The following is a 23,535-nucleotide window of genomic DNA, read 5'->3' as shown; positions in this document are numbered from 1 at the left end:
GCAGCATTTTGAAATTTTTTATCAGAGCACCCCAAGCTAGGTATAAATTGAAAATGTTTCTGCTTTACCTGATTGAATTGTTTTATTTCCACCCAGGAAATTCAAAAAATAAGAACATTGAATCAGTAATGCTTTCATTTAAGGAGGTGCTATTAGTTGCAGCAGCTTCTCTGTAGCTGAGATTTAGGTGACACATCATTGTATGACTAAATCCAGAAGAAATGGTCTCTCATGGTGGTATAAGCAAAATAACTTTTATTTGTTGTTTCTCATCTATATGGGGTGTTCTGCCTCCATTGCATGGGGCAGTTTGAGCTGTTTATGTCAGGGGCGTAGCTAGGTGGGGCCACAGGGGCATGGGCCCCCACAGATTTAGTCCGGCACCCTCCACTTTCAACCCCCCCTCCCCCGCCGCAAGGTATCTTTGCTGGCAGGGGTCCCCAACCCCTGCCAGCCTTAGACTTCTTCAGGGGCCGGTCTCCCTTCTCCGGCACGTTCGTTCACTTCGCTGATCTGTGCTGTGAGTCCTGACATTCAGCACGTCCTGCACAGAATGCTGGGAGGAGCAGAATTTCCCTGCTCCCTCCGATTGCTCTTTTGAGGAAAAAGAGAGATGAAGCTGTGCCTAGGTTATAGATCCTGCATGTTGAGAGACCTGAATCTTTCCATGCTGAAGCAGTAAACTACTGCTGGTTTTTGTTTCCTCTCAGGTTAGCATTTCATAGTGAATTTTTATCTGTGTGGCTATACGGTTAACTGTGCTGTACTGTGCTGTGTTTCAGTATTTCAAGCACCAGTCACTGACAGTTTTCCCTTCTGGAGAGGGGCTGATCACAATCTCAGACTCAGTCTGTATGTATAGAATCCTAATCCATATCTTTGCAAATGTAAGTGATTAGTACCCAGATGCACAAATGTCCTGTAAAGAATCGCTCTGAATTTCCACCTCAGTAAAAATTACCAATTTGGAAATACAGAGCGATTCCAAAATTGAATCGCATGCAAATGAGCTGGCCGCAGCTTTTGTGATCAGCTCATTTGCATGTGATGGGGGGAAGCCAGTCGGCCAGCTGAGCATGCACAGAACAGCCAATCGCTAAGCATGGCTGCTCTGCGCATGCTACAGATGGCTTTCAGCATTTTTTACATAAGTATTGCCATACTGGAACAGACCAAATGTCTATCAAGCCCAGCATCCTGTTTCCAGCTGTGGCCAATCCAGGTCACAAGTACCTGGCAAGATCCCAAAAAAGTACAAAACATTTTATACTGCTTATCCCAGAAATAGTGGATTTTCCCCAAGTCCAATTTAATAATGGTCTAGGGACTTTTCCTTTAGGAAGCCGTCCAAACCTTTTTAAAACTCTGCTAAGCTAACCACCTTTACCACATTCTTTGGCAACAAATTCCAGAATTGAATTACACAGTGAGTGAAGAAAACTTTTCTCCGATTAGTTTTAAACTTACTACTTTGTATCTTCATTGCATGCCCCCTAGTCCTAGTGTTTTTGGAAAGCATAAACAGACGCTTCATGTCTACCCGTTCAACTCCACTCATTATTTTATAGACCTCTATCATATCTCCCCTCAGCTGTCTTTTCTCCAAGCTGAAGAGCCCCAGCTGATTTAGCCTTTCCTCATAAGGAAGTCGTCCCATCCCCTTTATCAGTGGTTAGGGTGGTGAACTTTGATCCTGAGGAACTGAGTTCGATTCCCACTTCAGGCACAGGCAGCTCCTTGTGACTCTGGGCAAGTCACTTAACCCTCCATTGCCCCAGGTACAAATAAGTACCTGTATACAATATGTAAGCCGCATTGAGCCTGCCATGAGTGGGAAAGCGCGGGGTACAAATGTAACAAAAATAAATCATTTTCGTCGCTCTTCTCTGCACCTTTTCTAATTCCACTATATCTTTTTTGAGATGCAGCGACCAGAATTGAACACAATATTCGAGGTGCGGTTGCACCATGGAGCGATACAAAGGCATTATAATGTCCTCACTTTTGTTTTCCATTCCTTTCCTAGTACTACCTAACATTCTATTTGCTTTCTTAGCCACAGCAGCATACTGAGCAGAAGGTTTCAACGTATCATCAACGATGACACCTAGATCCCTTTCTAGGTCGGTGATTCCTAACATGGAAACTTGCATGATGTACCTATAATTCGGGTTCCTCTTTCCCACATGCATCACTTTGCACTTGCTCACATTAAACATCATCTGCCATTTAGACACCCAGTCTCGTAAGGTCCTCTTGTAATTTTTCACAATCCTCCTGCGATTTAAGTACTTTGAATAACTTTGTGTCATCAGCAAATGTAATTATCTCACTAGTTATTCCCATCTCTAGGTCATTTATAAATATGTTAAAAAGCAGTGGTCCGAGCACAGACCCCTGGGGAACCTCACTAACTACCCTTCTCCATTGAGAATACTGACCATTTAACCCTACTCTCTGTTTTCTATCGTTTAACCAGTTTTTAATCCACAATAGGACAGTACCTCCTATCCCATGACTCTCCAATTTCCTCTGGAGTCTTTCATGAGATACTTTGTAAACGCCTTCTGAAAATCCAGATACACGATATAAACCGGCTCACCTTTATCCACATGTTTGTTCACCCCTTCAAAGAAATGTAGTAGATTGGTGAAGCAAGATTTCCCTTCACTAAATCCATGTTGGCTTTGTCTCATTAATATATGCTTTTGAATATGCTCTATAATGTTCTTTTTAAAAATCGGCGTTACATTGGCCACCCTCCAATCTTCCGGTACCACGCTCAATTTTAAGGATAAATTACATATTACTAACAATAGTTCCACAAGTTAATTTTTCAGTTCTATCAGTACTCTGGGATGAATACCATCCAGTCCAGGAGATTTGCTACTCTTCAGTTTGTAGAACTGCCCCATTCAGTTTTTCCGACTCGTCAGCTTTGAATACCATTTCTGGCACCGGTATCTCTCCCAAATCTTCCTTGGTGAAGACCGAAGCAAAGAATTCATTTAATCTCTCCACTATGGCTTTGTCTTCCCTGATCACCCCTTTTACTCCTCGGTTATCTAGCGGTCCAACTGATTCTTTTGCCGGCTTCAAATGGGGAGAAAACAGAGAGCTGAGAAGAAGAGGATTTTCTCTGCAATGTCATCATTTTATAGTGGCTGTATGAAAGGTCAGTCACTGCAGCCTGAAAAAGCTGGGGACTTGACATATTTAAATGGCAGTGTGGATCGAATGTGGCAGCAGCCTTGCTGTATAATGAGGAGCCGCAGGCATGAATAAGGAAGGCTCTTCCCCCTCCATCCTCTTACCCAATGACTTTTCTATTTCTGCCACTATAGAGGATCCTGCAGCTGGGGAGTACTTGCAAGAACTATCAGGACCGACAGCTCCAGACCTCCCGTACACATTTTAAATGGTAAAGGTAGGAGTTACTTCTGTGCATTGCTTTGCATCCACATTTGTATAGTAATTAGCTCATTATAATAACTTTGTATTCCATTTTCGTTAGCTGCTACAGTGACAGGAAAACAGCTCACTGAATCCTTTTTTGCATGTATCGCTAAACTCTATGCTTGCTAAACAGGCTAGAACCAATGTAAAAACCATGTTGCTGGTTCGGTTTTGTAAATTATGTTTCTGCAGTTGGGTAGGTGGAGAAGTAGATAACCTTTGGTTTTTGGGCTTGCATTTCTTAAAGATAGTTAATTCCAAATAGTATCTTGTAGATGAGGGTGCTAGCTTTAAAGAGTAGCCTTACCTTGATTGGTATCCAATGTAGTGTTTCGAATAGGGGAGTAGCTCTTTTATATTTCGACTTTTTGAATATAGGTCTTTCTGCTGTGTTTTGGACTGTTTGCAACGATTTTAGTGTGTTTTCCTTGCACCCTACATAAACCGCATTGCAGTAGTCTAATTGTGATAGTATTGTCAATTGTACCATTATTCAGAATGATTTTATAGGAAAATAATCTCTTATCCTTCTCAGTTTCCATAGTGTTCTGAAGCATTTTGATGTAATTGCTGATATTCGGCTGTCCACTGATAGAAGTTTATCTAGAATAATTCCCAGACTTTTTAGTTGTGTTTCGATTTGGTATGTTTGATGGATGGTTGTGAAATTTTGGTGAAATGTGGGGTTGTGCGGGCTGGATATAAGTACATAAGTAATGCCACACTGGGAAAAGACCAAGGGTCCATCGAGCCCAGCATCCTGTCCCCGACAGCGGCCAATCCAGGCCAAGGGCACCTGGCAAGCTTCCCAAACGTACAGACATTCTATACATGTTATTCCTGGAATTGTGGATTTTCCCAAGTCCATTTAGTAGTGGTTTATGGACTTGTCCTTTAGGAAACAGTCTAACACCTTTTTAAACTCTGCCAAGCTAACCGCCTTCACCACGTTCTCCGGCAACGAATTCCAGAGTTTAATTATGCGTTGGGTGAAGAAACTTTTTCTCCAATTTGTTTTAAATTTGCTACACTGTAGTTTCATCGCATGCCCCCTAGTCCTAGTATTTTTGGAAAGCTTGAACAGACGCTTCACATACACCTGTTCACTCCACTCATTATTTTATATACCTGTATCATGTCTCCCCTCAGCCGTCTCTTTTCGAAGCTGAAAAGCCCTAGCCTCCTTAGTCTTTCTTTATAGGGAAGTTGTCCCATCCCCGCTATTATTTTAGTCGCCCTTCGCTGCACTTTTTCCAATTCTACTATATCTTTCTTGAGATGCGGCGACCAGAATTGAACACAATACTCAAGGTGCAGTCGCACCATGGAGCGATACAATGGCATTATAACATCCTCACACCTGTTTTCCATACCTTTCCTAATAATACCCAACATTCTATTCACTTTAATAGCCGCAGCAGCACAATGAGCAGAAGGTTTCAGTTTATTATCAACGATGACACCCAGATCCCTTTCTTGGTCTGTAACTCCTAACGTGGAACCTTGCATGACGTAGTTGTAATTCGGGTTCTTTTTTCCCACATGCATCACCTTGCACTTGCTCACATTAAACGTCATCTGCCATATAACCGCCCAGTCTCCCAGTCTTGTAAGGTCCTTCTGGAATTGTTCACAATCCTCTTGCGAATTAACGACTTTGAATTACTTTGTGTCATCAGCAAATTTAATTACCTCGCTAGTTACTCTCATCTCTAAATCATTTATAAATATATTATAAAGTAGCGGGCCTAGCACAGACCCCTGAAGAACCCCACTAACTACCCGTCTCCATTGTGAATACTGCCCATTTAACCCCACTCTCTGTTTCCAGGAATTTGGTTTTGTCTTTGTTTAATTTGAGTTTGAAAGTTGTTGCCCAGTTTTCCATAAGGTCCAGGCATGTGTTGACTTTGTCCAGTATTTCTGTAATTCTTTTGTTAAAAAGTATGTAGATTTTAAACCTCTTGTTATGAGGGGGGGCGTGTCAAGATGGCGCCGTGAGCAGGTGTGTTAGAAGCGAGCTCCTGCCTTTTGCTTGCGGAATTTAAAATTATATACCTGTTTTTTCCTGTAATGCCGCATACCAAGCGTAAAGGGACGACTCGGGGGATTCCCCTTCACCCCGCGACGTCCACACCGGCAAGCGGAGGTTTGGAACGCTTCTTCCCTGCATTGTCCCGAAGAAGCGGAGCGGAGTCCTTAGCGAGTGGGGCCGGTGAAGCGACCTCCTTGCAGGAAATAGAAGTTTCTCTCTCCCCGCCTTCTACGACGCCTCCTTGCCCTGCAACTGCCTTGAGCGAGTCGGGGTTTCTCTTGGAGCCCGGAAAGGGCTTTCCTGGGGAGCCCAGAGGGGAGCCTGGCTCTGTAAAGATAACTGCAGCTGCAGAGGAGACGGAGGTGAGCCTGGGCAAGATCTGGCTGAAGTTATTGGAAATAGAAAAAACCTTGAGACAATCTTCGGATGAGGTAAAGACTTTGAATTTCAATGTACAGGAAGTGAAAGGCTCCCTAGATTTGGCAAAACAAGATTTTACTTTAAAGATTGAGGCCTTAGAGAGAGAGACAAAACAAACAGAAGATTTCAAAATGGCAGTGGTAAAAGACAATATGGAAATTAGAAGAAAACTGGAACAGGTAGAGAATTTCAATAGGAGATTAAACCTTCGAATGTTGAATTTTCCTAGAATACTGGGAGAATCTCCAAAAGATCTGTTCCAGAGATATCTAAAAGAAAATTTAAATTTTCCCCAAGAAGTATTTCCTCCTCTGGATAAAATATATTATATTCCAAGCACGATGAAAAAAGTTGGGACAGAAAATTCTATTGATCTACAAAATATCACAGCCATTTTGGAGCAAACAATTGAGGAATCACCAGAAAGGGGGACATTGATAATTTCCTTTGTATTTCAACAGGATTTAAATGCAGTTATGCGCCTTTACTTTAAATCTACTAATCGAGAATTTGCAGGTCAAAAGATTTGGCTTTATCCGGATGTGACTAAATCCACGCAAGAAAAACGTAAAAAGTTTCTATCTATGAGGTCTAAAGTATTGGAAATGGGAGGTTCTTTCCTCCTGGCTTACCCATGTAAATGTGTCATCAGGTTGAATCAAGCTAAATACATATATTATATGCCTGATCAGCTTCAGACTTTTCTAGACACTAAACAACGATAGAATTAGAATTATAAATGGGACTGACGGTACCATAAAAGTTTCACTAATATGTTTTGATTTTGTATATCTTCACTATTTCCTGCCTCCCCACTATTGAGGTCTAAGGAAGCCAATATTTGTCTTTATTTAGATGATTTGTTGTATTTAATGACTGTATTACACTTTTGCAGTATGATAATTTCTGTAATAAGTATATAAAAATTAATAAAAATTATGAATCATAAAAAATATGTAGATGGTGAACATCATCTGCATATATGAATGGGTTGAAGCCCATTGATTCCATTTTTTTTCCGAGTGGTGCTGTTAGATAGTATATATTCTATTCTCCACCAATTACATATAAGGTAATATAAGAATATGTAAGAAAAGGAATTAAATACTATGTTTGTTGAATTACATTAACCTGCACTGCAAGGTTTAAGGACATGTGCTTTAACTTTAAAATGTTTATTTACAATACAGGTCATGTAATAATGTTACAAGAGAGAAGCAGTTTTTCAGAATATTTCACAAGGGAAATGTGCTTTTCAAGATATCGAGTCTGAATTATAAATTATGCTGGATAATGGTAACTCACTTCGATAGAGGCTGCTGGGTGGAGTGATGAAGATCCTTGCTGAAACAGAAGTCTTTTGTTGCAGAGTTGTTGTTGTTCCCTGGAGAAATTCTTATCCAGGGGGGTGTGTGAAGTCCAGCAGAGAGGCAGGAAGCAGAGCGAAGAGAACCAGATCCCCATGAGCGCCAGATCCCAAGAGAGAGAGAGCTGGGCATTTTCCAGGCTTTTTATATTTTCCTGCTTGACCCTAGGCTGAAGTCAGGTAGGGTGTCTGAGAACTGGCTTCATCTGGTTTTGAGATGGGGCATGGTAACTGGTCACATGTTTAATGACATCATAAAATTTTCTGTCTGGACATCTGCTATGATATACACATCCATAAGGCATCTGACAGGATTACAAGAGTCTTTGTCTGAGACTAGGTAGAGTTTCACTGTCTCTGTGATTACTGTCCATCTTCAGAGTTTTGTTCTTTGGCGATGTGTTGATGGGCTTAGGTATCCACCCAGCTAGTTTTTGTTATCAGTAGTTTCCGGGGGGGGGGGGGGGGGGGGAGGGGGGGGGAGGTGAAAGTAAAGTCTTTGTAGCTGTATATATTTTATATATACATTTGTATCTGATCCAGCAAAATCAATAACTCTGACAAATTAAACTCATATCATGCTACAGTGCCATCATTATACTGAATAGTATTGGTGATATTAGTGAACCCTGTGGTACCCCACATTCGGGGATCCAAGAAGCTGATAGTTGGTTAGGCATCTTTAAAATGTAGGATCTGGTCCTTAGGAAACCCTTGAACCATGTTGCCACTGCACTGCTAGTTCCCATGTTGTCGAATAGGGCCATTAGTGTTGTGTGGTCTACTAGGTCGAAAGCACTTGACATATCAAATTGTAGCAGTAATATATTCTGTCCTTGGCATATTAATCTTCTGCTGTGTTGTGATATGAAACCTGATTGGGAGTTATGATAGATTGAAAATTGTGTCAGGTATTGCATTAGTTGCTGTGCTACCAGTTCCTCCATCAATTTGGTCGGTAGTAGTATTGAGGCCGCTGGTCTGTAGTTTGCAGTGTCGCTGATTTTTGCTGGTTTTGTTTTTGGGGATTGGGGCGAGTACGAGAATTGTCTTTTTGAAAACATGTACGTGATGTGTTTGGTGAAGCATTCAATGAACCAGTCCGGTGGGTCTTTCATCATATAGTTAGGGCAGTTATCTTGCAAACAGTATTTGTATTTTGTCAGTAGTATCTTTACTGTGTTTGGGTGATTTTGAAGGAGGACCAGATTCTGTCTGCTGCGATGTGGACGTCATTTTTTTCACATTCTTGTAAAAAGTCTGTGATGGAGGTTTGTGATTTATTTAGGTCTGATCTTGCCTTTGTTATTTTGTGTTCAAAATGTTGTGCAAGCTCATCTGCAGTTGGTGGTGTTTCCGTTGATGTAGCTGGCCAAAACCTTTTCTGCTTTAGAGGGTGGATACGTTTTTTAATTCACTGGGTCTTCACTGCATAGCCGTTTATTCTGACCATCTCTCATTTAAGCAGTGCACATAAATAGCATGCCTAATAACAGACTTCTGCACTGTGTGAACTGTACAATCCTATTCACATTACAATCTTAGTTAAATATGTGTAAATACTACACTTATCAAACACAGAAATAGTCCTATAAAACCTCCCCTCTCTTCAGCAAAATATGCATTTTCTTAAATTATCACACATACAGTGGGGGAAATAAGTATTTGATCCCTTGCTGATTTTGTAAGTTTGCCCACTGACAAAGACATGAGCAGCCCATAATTGAAGGGTAGGTTATTGGTAACAGTGAGAGATAGCACATCACAAATTAAATCCGGAAAATCACATTGTGGAAAGTATATGAATTTATTTGCATTCTGCAGAGGGAAATAAGTATTTGATCCCTCTGGCAAACAAGACCTAATACTTGGTGGCAAAACCCTTGTTGGCAAGCACAGCGGTCAGAGGTCTTCTGTAGTTGATGATGAGGTTTGCACACATGTCAGGAGGAATTTTGGTCCACTCCTCTTTGCAGATCATCTCTAAATCATTAAGAGTTCTGGGCTGTCGCTTGGCAACTCGCAGCTTCAGCTCCCTCCATAAGTTTTCAATGGGATTAAGTCTGGTGACTGGCTAGGCCACTCCATGACCCTAATGTGCTTCTTCCTGAGCCACTCCTTTGTTGCCTTGGCTGTATGTTTTGGGTCATTGTCGTGCTGGAAGACCCAGCCACGACCCATTTTTAAGGCCCTGGCAGAGGGAAGGAGGTTGTCACTCAGAATTGTACGGTACATGGCCCCATCCATTCTCCCATTGATGCGGTGAAGTAGTCCTGTGCCCTTAGCAGAGAAACACCCCCAAAACATAACATTTCCGCCTCCATGCTTGACAGTGGGGACGGTGTTCTTTGGGTCATAGGCAGCATTCTCTTCCTCCAAACACGGCGAGTGAGTTCATGCCAAAGAGCTCAATTTTGTCTCATCTGACCACAGCACCTTCTCCCAATCACTCTCGGCATCATCCAGGTGTTCACTGGCAAACTTCAGACGGGCCGTCACATGTGCCTTCCGGAGCAGGGGGACCTTGCGGGCACTGCAGGATTGCAATCCGTTATGTCGTAATGTGTTACCAATGGTTTTCGTGGTGACAGTGGTCCCAGCTGCCTTGAGATCATTGACAAGTTCCCCCCTTGTAGTTGTAGGCTGATTTCTAACCTTCCTCATGATCAAGTATACCCCACGAGGTGAGATTTTGCGTGGAGCCCCAGATCTTTGTCGATTGACAGTCATTTTGTACTTCTTCCATTTTCTTACTATGGCACCAACAGTTGTCTCCTTCTCGCCCAGCGTCTTACTGATGGTTTTGTAGCCCATTCCAGCCTTGTGCAGGTGTATGATCTTGTCCCTGACATCCTTAGACAGCTCCTTGCTCTTGGCCATTTTGTAGAGGTTAGAGTCTGACTGATTCACTGAGTCTGTGGACAGGTGTCTTTCATACAGGTGACCATTGCCGACAGCTGTCTGTCATGCAGGTAACGAGTTGATTTGGAGCATCTACCTGGTCTGTAGGGGCCAGATCTCTTACTGGTTGGTGGGGGATCAAATACTTATTTCCCTCTGCAGAATGCAAATAAATTCATATACTTTCCACAATGTGATTTTCCGGATTTAATTTGTGATGTGCTATCTCTCACTGTTACCAATAACCTACCCTTCAATTATGGGCTGCTCATGTCTTTGTCAGTGGGCAAACTTACAAAATCAGCAAGGGATCAAATACTTATTTCCCCCACTGTATTATAGAAGAACACAACACTTATCTTCTGGCTGCCAGGTAAAACTTCATACCCAGCAACTGTGTATTGTTGTTGACGCATGGGTGCAAAGTTGTTGGCTAGTCTTGTCAGTCTGTCTCTGTGTGCGGTTGGCCTTTGTAAATGACAAAGATGAGTAAATGGATGAGGTAAGGGTATGTGTGGTGGTGCCTGAGGGTAGGGAGAAGAAAAGGGAGGGTAGGAGGAACAGGTGAGTAAGTGGGAAAATACCCGGAAAATTGGTATCAGAAGTAGGAGAGGATCAGGAAGCTCCAACAGGAAGTTTTTTTTTTTGGGGGGGGGGGGGGGGGGGGGGGGGAGCGATCAAGAGCCTGTGATGGCAGAGATAACTGCCTTGAGGTCTTGCCATTGTTGTCACTGGGTAGCAAATTTGTATGTAATTATTAGTCCTGTTCCTCATGGTGCATAGTACCTGTTAAGGTCATTGTGTGGATTTGGGTTGCCCCATTCTACCAACTGCAGCCACAGTGGTTTGGAAGTGCCTGAGCCAGATAATAGAGTGGAGGAGTGGCCTAGCGGTTAAAGCTCCAGGCTTTGCATCTCAAAATCTGCATATTGGAAGAGAGTGGCTTCTGACAATTAGTTTGACAGCATCCTGTCAGAAGCCATTCTCTTCTGTGATATGAATACTGAGATATAATGAGCTGACGCATTAATAACTCAGAATGTTGTATTTGGCATGTCATAGTTTGAGGATCCCTGACACAGGCATTTCTGGGAAAACACAATCGATGGTCTTTTACGTATGCCTTTATAGTAAATTTTCTTGTTTGTGGACAACCGAGTTTTGCATCATCACCTTCCTTGGTCATCTCTGCTTCACTCTTCTCATAGTGATTCCTGCAGGAATTCTCCCTCTTTGTTTTTTCTGTGTGTTTTTCACAAAAATATTAAAGTAGACAAGTAAGTAATCTGTCACACACAGACAGCACAAGCTGCCCAATCAGTGGGGGCAGACACCCTGTGGGGATGGAAACAGCGAATGAAAAGTCATTTTGCTTGTACAACCATGGGAGACCATTTCTTACAACTGGGTGTAGTCGCACAACTGTAGATCTTAAAGAACTACAAGGATGCATCACCTAAACTTCGGCTACAGAGAAGCTGCTGCAACTAATAGCGCTCCTTAAATGAAAGCATTACTGATTCAGTGTTCTTATTTTTTTGAGTTTCCTGGGTGAAAATAAGACAATTCAATCGGGTAAAGCAGAAACTTTTTCAATTTGTACCTAGCTTGGGGGAGCTCTGATAAAAACATTTTCAGGATGCTGCCCAGGAAACAGACTTTTCCAAATGTTCTCTGGCTGTAAAGCATACAACTGCCACTTTATTGCCCATTCCATGGTGGTAAAAATGTGTTACTTTGCATGCACTAACTGCTAATGCACATAGTAATGTGGTAGAACCTTTTAGCAAATCTAGCTCTAGATTAAATGGAAATGGGACTTGATATACCGCCTTTCTGAGGTTTTTGCAACTACATTCAAAGCGGTTTACATATATTCAGGTACTTGTTTTTGTACCAGGGGCAATAGAGGGTTAAGTGACTTGCCCAGAGTCACAAGAAGCTGTAGTGGGAATTAAACTCAGTTCCCCAGGATCAAAGTCCACTGCACTAACCACTAGGCTACTCCTCCACTAGCAGCACTCCATGTAGCAGCCTGCCCTTACAGATCAGCAACACGGCCGCGCAGGCTTCTGACGTCCTAGAAGCCTGCACGGCCGCGTTGCTGATCTGCAAGGCAGGCTTCTACATGGAATATTGGTAGTGGAATAGCAACATTCCATGTAGAATCTCAAATAGTAGCAATAGAATCTCAATAGTAGCAACATTCCATCTAGAATCGCCAGTAGTAGCAACATTCCATGTAGAATCTCAAATAGGGAAAGGGAAATGGGACTTGATATACTGCCTTTCTGAGGTTTTTGTAACTACATTCAAAGTGGTTTACATATATTCAGGTACTTACTTTGTACCAGGGGCAATGGAGGGTTAAGTGACTTGCCTAGAGTCACAAGGAGCTGCAGTGGGAATCGAACTCAGTTCCTCAGGATCAAAGTCCACTGTACTAACCACTAGGCTACTCCTCCAAATGAAATTACCAGTAAAATAACGAAATCCTCAAATATTAGCAGAACATTTTACAGCAAAAGGAGGATTTAAAAAGTAAGCAGCCAGGTTTTAGCTACCTTTCAAAAACACAAATAATGTATCTAATTATGCTTCTAGAAGTAGTCGGCACAGCACAGGAGGATGACGTGCTGACATTTAACTAGTCAGGTAATACATAAGAGTAATGAGTGCCTTACATTTCAAATAATTTGGGGCTATTATGTGTGCAATCTGCCTCATCTCAGTTCAGGACTGCGACTAGGAGTAGGTTAGAATGACTGAAACATAGCACAGGAAAGCAGTAGTTGGAAAGCCAGGCAGACTTCCTACCGTCTAATTAGAGGGTAGAGAGAGCAGGAAAGAGCACAAGGGATTAGAGTGGAGTGGAGATGGTGGAAAGAGAGGAGTGAGGGTGATAGCCCTATTAATATGTTCACTTGCCCTGTTCAGTTACAGGTCTCTCCCAAGTACAGTGTTTAAAGGGTGGTGAACTCTGTTTAGATGGTGAGATGGACCCTCGATGATGGCCAACAAGGAATTATATTATAGTTGCACCCTAGAAACTGGGCAGTGTTTTCCTAAACAGTTCAGTCCAAACATTGGTATGCTCCTTTCTTCTCCCTGCCCCCCTGTGTGAAGTTGCAGAGCGGAGGAATAACCTAATAGTTAGAGCAGGGCGCTAGAAACCAGGGTTCAAATTCCACTGATGCTCCTTACTATAGAGTGATTTTGTGTTGTTGGATTGAACTTGCATGCAACAGTGGCACCTTTCTTGGCACATATGCATGCCATTGCACATTTATTTAAGGGAACATATAAGTGCTATAGCACATAACTGCAAAGGGGTGTACATGTGGGTGGAGCATGAGCAGGATGTGGGTGTGTCTCCTATAACTGAACATGGCAGGTAAACATATTAATGGGGCTATCATCCTTAACTTATGGCATTTTAGCACAGGTCCTACTTTAAACGATGAGATCTAGCTACTAATAACTGGGGTTAATAATACAATAACACATCTTAACAGTGGCCCATGTTGATAACTTTCCCCATTAGAGAGGTTTTCAGCCAGCTTTCTAACCTGTCCAGTTAACCACATCCAACCACAACTTCCAATGTCCTTTCTATATGCAGTCATTTCCAGTAAAATCCTGTGTCAAGTCTGGGCTGACTTTGCAAACCATTCTAGAATATATATCAAGAAAACGCAAACCTGGTGAAAAAATGTTGTGAAATCCTAGGGTCACCCAATACTTTCCGCTTTTTTTCTCTGTTGCAACTTTACTTTTCTGGGACTAATAGTAGACCTCTGCCTTGTTGCCAGTGGAGCTCGGCACTTTTGCCAGGTTTTTTTTTTCACAGTCGTTCACCGATCTTTTTGTAGGGCCTGAGGGGGAAATAAGTCTCAAAGATCTTGCTATACCTTTTTCAAACCTCAGGCCTCCTGTCCCTGCAGCCATAGTCCCTATAGTCGAGCAGCAGCTTCTTCTGAGGTTTTTCAACGGATTCTGAGAAAATGGGAAGATCAGACTATCCAGATAGGGAGGTTATAAATATCTAAGTTATGTAGAGGACAGATGTAAAGGATTGCAGATTGCCCCATCAGCTGTTACTCAGATTGTGAACACAAATGATGAACACACTTTGAATATTCTGTATGCCTAAGTCAGAAGTCTGAAAAATAAAACCATAGAGTTGGAATGTATGATGATAAATGAGAACGTAGACATACGGGGTTGAATTCTATATATGGTGCTGAAAAAAGAACTATTCCATAAGCTGCACTTAAGTTGGCCATGTATTCCCCATGTTCTATAACAACGCACATAAATGCTAGGAATACCCCGTTCCACCGATGACCATTTCCACACCCCTTTTCTTTTCCTTGCATGTAAAATTTAGGCATGTAAGTTCCAATTAAATCTAATTAGTTACAATAATTGCTTGTTAAAATAACAATTGGCACTAATTAGCTCGTTATTCAGTTAAATGGCACACGTCTAAATTTCTGCACACAAGTTTTGGTGACTTTTATAGAATTAAGGGAATAGTAACACAGTAAATGATGGCAGATAAAGACCCACACGGTTCATCCAGTCTGTCAGAGCCATGCTCACCATTCTGTGTGGGCCCCAGTCACCCATGCTTAAATGCTGGTTGTCAAAGTCTCCGCTATTCCAACCATAGAAGCAGCCAAATATGATGTGGATTTTATGTAGTTATAACCAAGACTCCCAAGTATTGCTGACGTCTCACATGCAGCAAGTGATGTGCAACCCTGCAGTTGTCAAAGCTTCACCTGTCTCTTGCCATTTACGGGACATAAACAGTAGAAGTCTGTCCAGTATTCATTTCCCATTACTCTTGCCCAAGATAACACCCATGTTGTGTTTCCATCCTCTTTCTATTTAGGCTTCCCCTGTGTCCGTTCCATGCATTTTAAAATTTGTTCACTAATTTTGACTCTACAGCCTCTCCTGGAAGGGTGTTCCAGGCCGCATAATAGGCTTCTTGGACACCTAGTGGAAGTAGGACAGTGCAGATCAAGGGGTCCTTTTACTATAATCGCAGGTTAAAATGTACTACCATGGGGGGGGGCGCTCGGGCATCCCACAGTAATTTTTGCATGTGTGTGCTACCCACGTTCTAAAAAATAAAATGTGTTGTTTAGCACTGGGAGCATGTTTGAGGGTGGAGAGTAGGCATGGCTATGCTAATTGGTTGGCATGTGGGCATTGCTACTCGCTTACTGATTAGCACAGGATTAGCATGTGAGCCCTTACCAGCTACACAATAAATAGCAGTAAGGGCTCAAACTAATGACCACACTCTAATGGGGAAATTAGCATGTGGCCATTATTGGAAAAATAGAAAAATCTGCCTTTTACCTGCAGCACTAAAAGTGGCCTTGGCGTGCAAAATTCTGAATCTACCCTCTTTCACACTCATCCTATGATCCTTTGCTCCAGAGCCATCTTTCTATTCAAAGAGAGAAATGCAGAAGAGGTGAATTACCTGGTGATATTTAAGTGTCGCTATCATCCCCCACCCCCCCCCAAAAAAAAAAAATCTTCCCTTTCCTCCCAAAGTGTGTATATTTAGATACTGAGATCTTTGATTTTCCCACATATGCTTTATGATGAAGACCCTTGGCCATCTGAACCTTCTGTGTCTGGCTCCTGCCCCTTTGAAACTGTGGTCTCTAGAATTGCACACATTATTCAAATGACTTCTTACCAGAAATTTAAACAGACACACTATTATCTCCTTTTTTCTCCTGCTGGCTATTCCTCTCCCTGTGCACTCCTTGAGCACCGAAACATCCTTTTGGGCTTTTGCTGTCACTTTTCTACATATTTGGCTCACCTTAAGATCATCACATATGATTATCCGTTGAACCCACTCTTGCTTTGTGCACAGAAGTTATCTCCTATTCTCTACTGCTCCCTTCAGTTTTTGTAGCACAAATGCATGACCATTCCCCAAACTTTGCTAGATCCCTCCGCATATTTTCATTATCACAGATTTTAAGAAATCAATTTTAGTGATATGTAGTGTGTGTAATTTAGTTTTTATCATGTGACACTTTAAATGTTTATTTATTTGTTACATTTGTATCCCACATTTTCCCACCTATTTGCAGGCTCAATGTGGCATACATAGTACCGTAAAGGTGTTCGCCAATTCCGGTATGAACAAATACAGTAATGTTGTGGTAGAAGAAGGTTCATCTTGAAGCCCTCTGATAGCCTTAGAATCCCTGACAGCATTGAACACTCCTTATAAGTGATAAACATGTAACCACGCACAAAATCTATTTACCAAACTAATTATTTTCTGTGTGTTTTTATTAATTATTTGTGACAGATGATGTGGAAGCCAGCATATGATTTTCTCTACACGTGGGCTGCTCACTATGGAGAAAGTTACAGAGATGTCTTACAAGACCTACAATCAGCTTTGGACAAAATGAAAAACCCAGTGACCAGACAGTGGAGGGAGTTAACTGGGGCTTTGATTCTCGTGAACTGTATGGAGATATTGCGAGCCACTGCTTTCCCCAAGTTGGAAGATGAATAGAAGACACACAGAACTATAGGTTATAACTTGGTATACTCTGTTCTGTAAAGACTTATCCTATTTTGTGCTTTCAGAAATATATGACCATATGTAGTAATGTATTGCTGCTGTTCATGACCTGGTCTTTGAAACCAGTCTGGTTTTCAGAATATTTACAATGAATATGCATGGAATATACTGTATTTACATGCACTGCCTTGGTTATATCATGTATATTTATTCTGGATATCTTAACCAGAGTAGCTGGGCTGTAGCTGAGGATTGTGTTGAGAGCCACTGATGTATTGAATTCCTCTACAAACTCATCGGAGATAGTTACTGTGGTTGTGATAAAAGTTGGCCTTTATCACACCTTAGTTTATCACTGGAGTCACATGAATAATGTAACATGTGATCAACCTCGCAAGCTATTTTATTCATCCTTAAAGAGGTTAGAGTAAACTATCATTTCCCCTCCATCTGAAACCCTCCTCTGTGGAAGCCTTTCTCCTTAGAGGCTACCCAGAGATCCCTCCCTATAGAGCCCCCACCCCATCTCAAAGACTTCCAACACTTGGAAGTCATAAGCTCCCCATGGCCTATGGAAGAGATCTTTAGAGGTTCAAAATGGCATTGCAACTCCTAGAAGTAGTCTTATGGTACTACTGTTAGGGATCAAGTTGCCCTCAGTTATATGCTCCTGCCCCAGCCCCCCCCCCCCCCAAGACCATCAGGGATTGGTAGTCTTAGGGGAGCCTATGTAAGGGGTTTTGGGGAGACCTTTTTGGGTGAGTAACCACAATTCAGCTGAGGCCCCTTTAAGATGGTGCCTGGAAGCACAAGACCACAGGTTAGCAGCTTCATGTTCCTAGGGTGGAAAAGTAATGCCTGCTTTCCTGGAAGAAGTCAACTTGTGGTTTATACCTCAAGCTGCATTATTCACTTTATATAATAATGAGGTGTGTTTCATGCTTTCCATTTCATGTTTTCAGCGATAACCTGAACTAATGTGCTTTACAGTAATGTAATGCACATTTATTGCAGTTTAACCTGTTTTAAGGGCAAATAACTTGCCGTAACCATTTTAGTAACTACCCTCCTAAATAAATTAGTTGGATTAGTGATTTCAGGGCTTCTGTTCTATATGCGCAAATACTGCTGGGTATTCTTTGTTGTTGTGGCGTTATTTCCTGTGTTTCATTTTTTTAAAGCATGCCCAAATGGCGCTATTGACCATGATTCTTCCCTCGCACCCAGAGATGGAATTTTACATCCCCTGAGCTGGAGTTTTTAAAGTTACTTTCCTTTTTATAAGCTTGTTTCAGATAGCTAGTGTTTCAGGAATGGTGACATGTGAATAACTTTCTGCATTTTCAAATGTGAATGAACATTTGTCTTTTTAAAAAAGAAATGGAAATACTTTGTTCTGATGTACTATGTAGTGAAAGATTTCTTCCTTGCATAAATTGTCATGAACATTCATAACATGAGGCCACTGTTTGGAAAACAGGATACTGGGCTAGGTGGACCATTGGTCTGACCCAGTATGGCTACTCTTATGTTATTATGCTTTTTTTCGTGTAGTATCATTGTGTGGAGCACTAGCACTGTTACTTTGTACCCCACTGGCCTCTAAAATTCAACTGTGTGAATGTGGCTGAAGATAGTGTTTGACAAAATAGATGAAGTCCAAGATCGAAAGCACAACATCCACAGTAACCAAGTTGATATCTTCAAACTGCCCACTTGCATTGCTTTGCTGTCGAAAAACACTGGTGGAAGCATACGAGGAGGCACAGCTCTGTGACCGATGGAACACTGCTCACAATCCTTTGTGACACACGAGAATCCCATTAACCAATGATTATAGAAGACATGTTGTCCCATCTCTTGACTGCTCCCCACATCTTTTACTGCTTTACTTCATAGTGAGCATAAGAACAGCAACATATTCTGCAGTGATGAACAACAGACTTCATTGATCAAGGTCTTTTCCCATAGGCACAGAATGAGAACAAGCCTTAATAAATTGCCCGCAATAATGTGGTTTCAAGGATCACATAATTTAACTACACAATTCATAAACATAAACCACATGAATCTGACTTGGCACAAGTTTAAGTTGATCTCAAGCTCTTCGATATTTTAAGTAACCTTTCTACTACATGCATCTTATTCAGAAATACTACATTTCATCTCATTCAAGCGTTACAAATCATTCTAGAGGATGAATACTGTCTCCTTTACAAGAAGGTCTGTTACATTTTACAGATGGGAAAGAACCTTTACAGCTGTGTCTAACTGCTGAGAGAGAACTAGTAAAAATTATTATTACTTTTCCTTCTGTCATATTCTGCATATGTGGACACATGGAACAAAAGGACCTGGACTTTATTCCTGGCACATATGTTTGTGGGTCAACATGAAAAGAAAAAAATATATATTTTAACTCTTGGAGCCAATAAAAGAAAATACAACGACAGGACAGTAAAAAATGTCAACCTGTAATAGGCCTTGAGAGAGAAAAATGCATGGTGATGGTTACTAGTATCATATTTCAATTAAGTTAATTTAAATTAAGGTCCTGGTTCATAAAGTTGCTACTTTACTGACTTCTAGAGCTGTCAGGCTCCAGGGTGCCTCTTCTTTCAGATGACATCTGCTTGCCCAAGTCTGCACTGAAAACAAGTGTAGAGTGTTATATTTCCTAGGTGACCTTTTTTGTGTTTATTCCAATCCACCACAAGTGCCTAGTATGTAGCTGGCAATTTGAAAGACCATATGAACAATATGGTGGTATAATCATTGTAAAATCACCTGCCTATGAGACAAATTCAATGATTGATAACAGTGCAATGAAATTCTAAATGTAACAAATAGAGCAATCTTAATTGTATCGATTTATAAACAATTCAATAAGAAATTTGAATTTTAAAAATCAGCATCATATGTAAACAAAACTAATTGCCATTGATGACTTTTACTGTCCAAATAATAATTGCAGATACAATTATACCAGTGAGGATGGAGAATTGGTAAAAGCTTAGGTGGAATAAAACCTACTCAGTCTGATTAATGAGTCAAGATCCTAGTACATAGATGTATAAGCATCGCCATACTGGGACAGACTAAAGGTCCATCAAGCCCCATGTCCTGTTTCTAGCAGTTGCCAGCCCAGGTCACAAATACCTGGCAATACTTTGTAAGTCTATATGCTTTGAAACTGAGCCTCCATATCTACAACAGGACCCATTTTATTGCTATGGGCCCTGTTGCAGATAACTTGCATTTATCTTTAGTAAAAGGCACCCTAAATATTGATTGGAATGGTGTACATCCAAAGGAACAAATCCAGCACACATCAGAGTGATCTTCTGGACTCACATAGAAACCTTAAGAAGTAAGGCAATACCTGAACAATAAATAGGGAATGCACCTAGCTACAATAAGAACTTCTGTGCTTTCCCTATGTTGTATCAATATTAAAAATGCTCGCCTGGTATGGAAATAATCTGCCAATGTAGCAAAATCAACTCAGTTCTGAATGACAGCTGCCAAGTCAACACAGGCTGCTTTAAGATAGCTAATCACAACTATTTGGATGAGGAGTAGAGCTATTAGCCATGTGAAAGTTATGGCAAGTCTGATTAAAGCGGTAGTACCGGAGGACACTAGAAACCCTCTATACATTAAAATGCACAGTATAAAATAACTGAAATTGCACAAGAAGTTCTTATGACACTGGAGTTCAGTTAAGGAAATGTGCAGGTGTGACTTGGAAAACTTGTTTTTGGGATTAGCATGGACAGAAGAGCAATGGAACAGCGCCTTGCAGGGCCAGAGGAGAAGTGGACAACTTGAAAGTCCCTAAAATATCGCGGAAGTCAAGTTGACTTGCTAGAACAGACTATGCAAAAAGAGATACTCTACCAGACTGAGGCATATGATTGTTGTGAGGAGAAGCATAAATCTCCTTTTGGTCTACTCATAACCCAAAAATGACCCTTGCATGGTGGAGGATCTTGCTAATGTTGAAATATGCTTGTCAAAAGAAAGACAGTTTTGGTAGATACAAGAAGAAGAGCAAGGGTGTTTTTGTTTTTGGCTTTTTTTTTGCCTTTGTGTCTAGTGGAAAAGACCACGATGAATGTGGCTCTAAGATTCCTGTTTACTAGTTCATGCTAAGGTTTTGCAGACAACACATTAGCAGGAAAATGTCTACAGGAACTCTTGAGAGTCTTCCCAACACTTAGGGAAGGCAGCCATGTTGCTAATGTTTAATGCAATATAGCTCTGGAGTTGGTATCTGTTCTGAGTTATCTGCAGCATTAGCAGTTAATATACATTAACTATACTCACGTAAACTGCAAGGTGTACTCTCTATGCCTTCACTTCTTCCTAATAAAAGTTTCTGCATTAGGTGATTTTGGAGGATGGTTAATGTAAGCTAAGGGTTAGTGATAAGTGGGAGGTCAAAAATGGGTAACTTGTGTTAAAAAACCCTCATTACATTTCTAATATGGCTTATTAGAGTGGTGTAAACCTACTAACCAGACTTATTTACAGGTTGCAACCAGCTTAAGGATCAGCCAGAGCTGTTTTGCATGGCCTAGTTCCCACTGCGGACTCCATACAGAAATGCATATTCCACCACTGCTGTTTTCTGAGGGATGAACGTTGTAAATCAAAGATGTAGAAACAATGGAGGCAATTCTATAAGTGGGTGCTTCCGTTTAGGTGCCTTGATTCCGTGCAGCGAGAGCCTATTGTATAACAGTGCTGGGTGCTCAAATTCTGTGTTAGAATAGCCTTACGTTTAGATGCCTTGAGTTATTCCAGCCACAGACCTGGCATAACTGTGGTTACATAAATGTGGCAAAGGCATGTGCAATGCATGTAAGAAGGAAGCCCTACCCATTGCTCACCCATGCTCTGGCCATGTTTATGCCCCCTGCATGTACACATTATGGGGTGAATTCTATATATGATGCCAAAGAAATCAATGCTGAAAAAATGCTATTCTATAAGCTACACTTAAAGCTGGGTGTGGTTTATAGAATAGTGCTTATGCCTGGGAATTGCGCCTAACTTTAGGCGTGGCCATTTGCACCAACTGAAACTTGGTGCAAAGTTAGACGCATATCTCCTTATTCTATAGCAACATGAATTAATGCTAGGAACATCCCCGTTCTGCCCATGACCCTCCCATTTCCGTGCTCCCTTTTTATTTACACACATGTAAAATTTAGGTGTGGATCCTGTACCTAAATTTACATGCATAAATTCCAATTAAATCTAATTAGTGCCAATAATTGCTTGTTAAAAAGCCAATTTTTACACAATAACACTTATGCATCCTAATAGCACTTGTGTAAGTGTACACTTACCCACAAAACTGTGTGTAAATGTAGGTACCCTGTTAGAGAATTGCCCGTCATGTTACTACTAGATTTGACATTTCAGGCTGCTGTACTTAGTGAGATTTGTCTGCCTTTGCCTGTCCAGGAGAAAATACTTAGTAAATCAGACACCTAGCATATGCATTTTCCTATCTAGAAGGCAACAAATTTTACCAAATGTTAATTGTAGACTACAAGACTAGCTTACAATACCACTTATATTTTTGTTGGGCCAGTGTTCACAGCTGCACATGCTCATATGTGAAATGAAAAATGTACTAGTTTTGTTTACAGAAACCAGTCAGCTTATGCAAGAGTGATTTTATGCATCTGCCATTTTTGCTCTTGCAACGACTCTTTCTTCCAACATCTCCCGTTTTGCCTTTTTACCCCTGAAACTAAGGATTGTTTCATGTGTAAACAAATATATGATTCCAGAAAATGTGACTTTAATGTGAATCAGATGATTATAGATCTGTTTAGTTAAGATTCAGTTTAGAACTAATAGTGAGGAGATATTTAATTACTCTGCTCTCTCTTTTTGGAACACAGTCCTTTTTGGAAATGGGCAAAAGAAAAGTTTGCTTGTCTTTCAGGAAATAAGAGGTCCTTTTACTAAGGAACGCTAATGAATTTTGCATGCACTAACGATTAGCATAAGCTAAATAATAAGATGCCCATAGGAATATAATGGGCATATTAGCATTTAGCACATGCTAATTGTTAGTGCACACTAAATCCATTAGCACACCTTAGTAAAAGGACCCCTAAATCATGGTTAATCCATCAACCTTTTAGCTAGCATTTTATAGCTGGGTCTATTCTGTTGTGGTGCTGTGTTTTTGATTTGTTTTGTTAATTTGAATTTTTTTTTCTGTCTGAGGAGGAGGAGGAGGTTGGGAGTTGTAGATTTGTTGTTGCTTCTTTTGTGGGTTGATTTGTTGGGCATGGTTAGATGTTCTATTTTCTTGAATACTGGGTATAGGTTGCTGGGCTCATTCTTAGATAAAATGTATTTTATTTTTTTGTATTTCTAGGTGAAACTATACTGTATTATACACTTATATTATTATGGTTATAGTTTTCCCAGAGCCTTCTCTGGCAATACTAGAATGCTAAGTAAATAAATTAAATGAAAATGAAATGTACATTATACACATTTGGAATGTATCCTATGTATCTACTTGATATTGATGAGCTTACATTTTTATGCAGTGTTCTCTATCACTTTCACTTTAATCTTTGCTTTATAGGATGATACTATCAGTGGCATATTTGATTCTGTTTTCAAAAAGGGATTCACATTCAGTCTCTGTGTCAAAACTCTATTGAAAATAGTCCTATGATGAATAGACACTTTATACTTTTTTTTGTAGGTTTTTTTAAAATGCAAGTTGCCTTTTTTGTATAC

The 23,535-nt window shown here is 40.8% G+C and overlaps 1 protein-coding gene across 1 annotated transcript in view; it reads left to right on the top strand.

Annotated features, from left to right (window-relative positions):
• Positions 1 to 19,896, top strand: part of MACC1 (MET transcriptional regulator MACC1) — a 67,264-nt gene extending 47,368 nt beyond the window's left edge. Inside the window, exon 5 of the mRNA XM_030201616.1 lies at positions 16,534 to 19,896. Coding sequence (XP_030057476.1) covers positions 16,534 to 16,746 — 213 coding nt within the window. The 3' untranslated portion in view covers positions 16,747 to 19,896. The remainder of the gene's footprint in view (positions 1 to 16,533) is intronic.
• The last annotated feature ends 3,639 nt before the right edge of the window (positions 19,897 to 23,535 follow it).

Source organism: Microcaecilia unicolor, chromosome 1 (genome assembly GCF_901765095.1).
Source record: "Microcaecilia unicolor chromosome 1, aMicUni1.1, whole genome shotgun sequence".
In the NCBI taxonomy this organism is placed as follows: domain Eukaryota; kingdom Metazoa; phylum Chordata; class Amphibia; order Gymnophiona; family Siphonopidae; genus Microcaecilia; species Microcaecilia unicolor.
The sequence above is the reverse complement of the archived record's forward strand: the minus strand, read 5'-3'. Positions and strand labels throughout refer to the sequence as shown.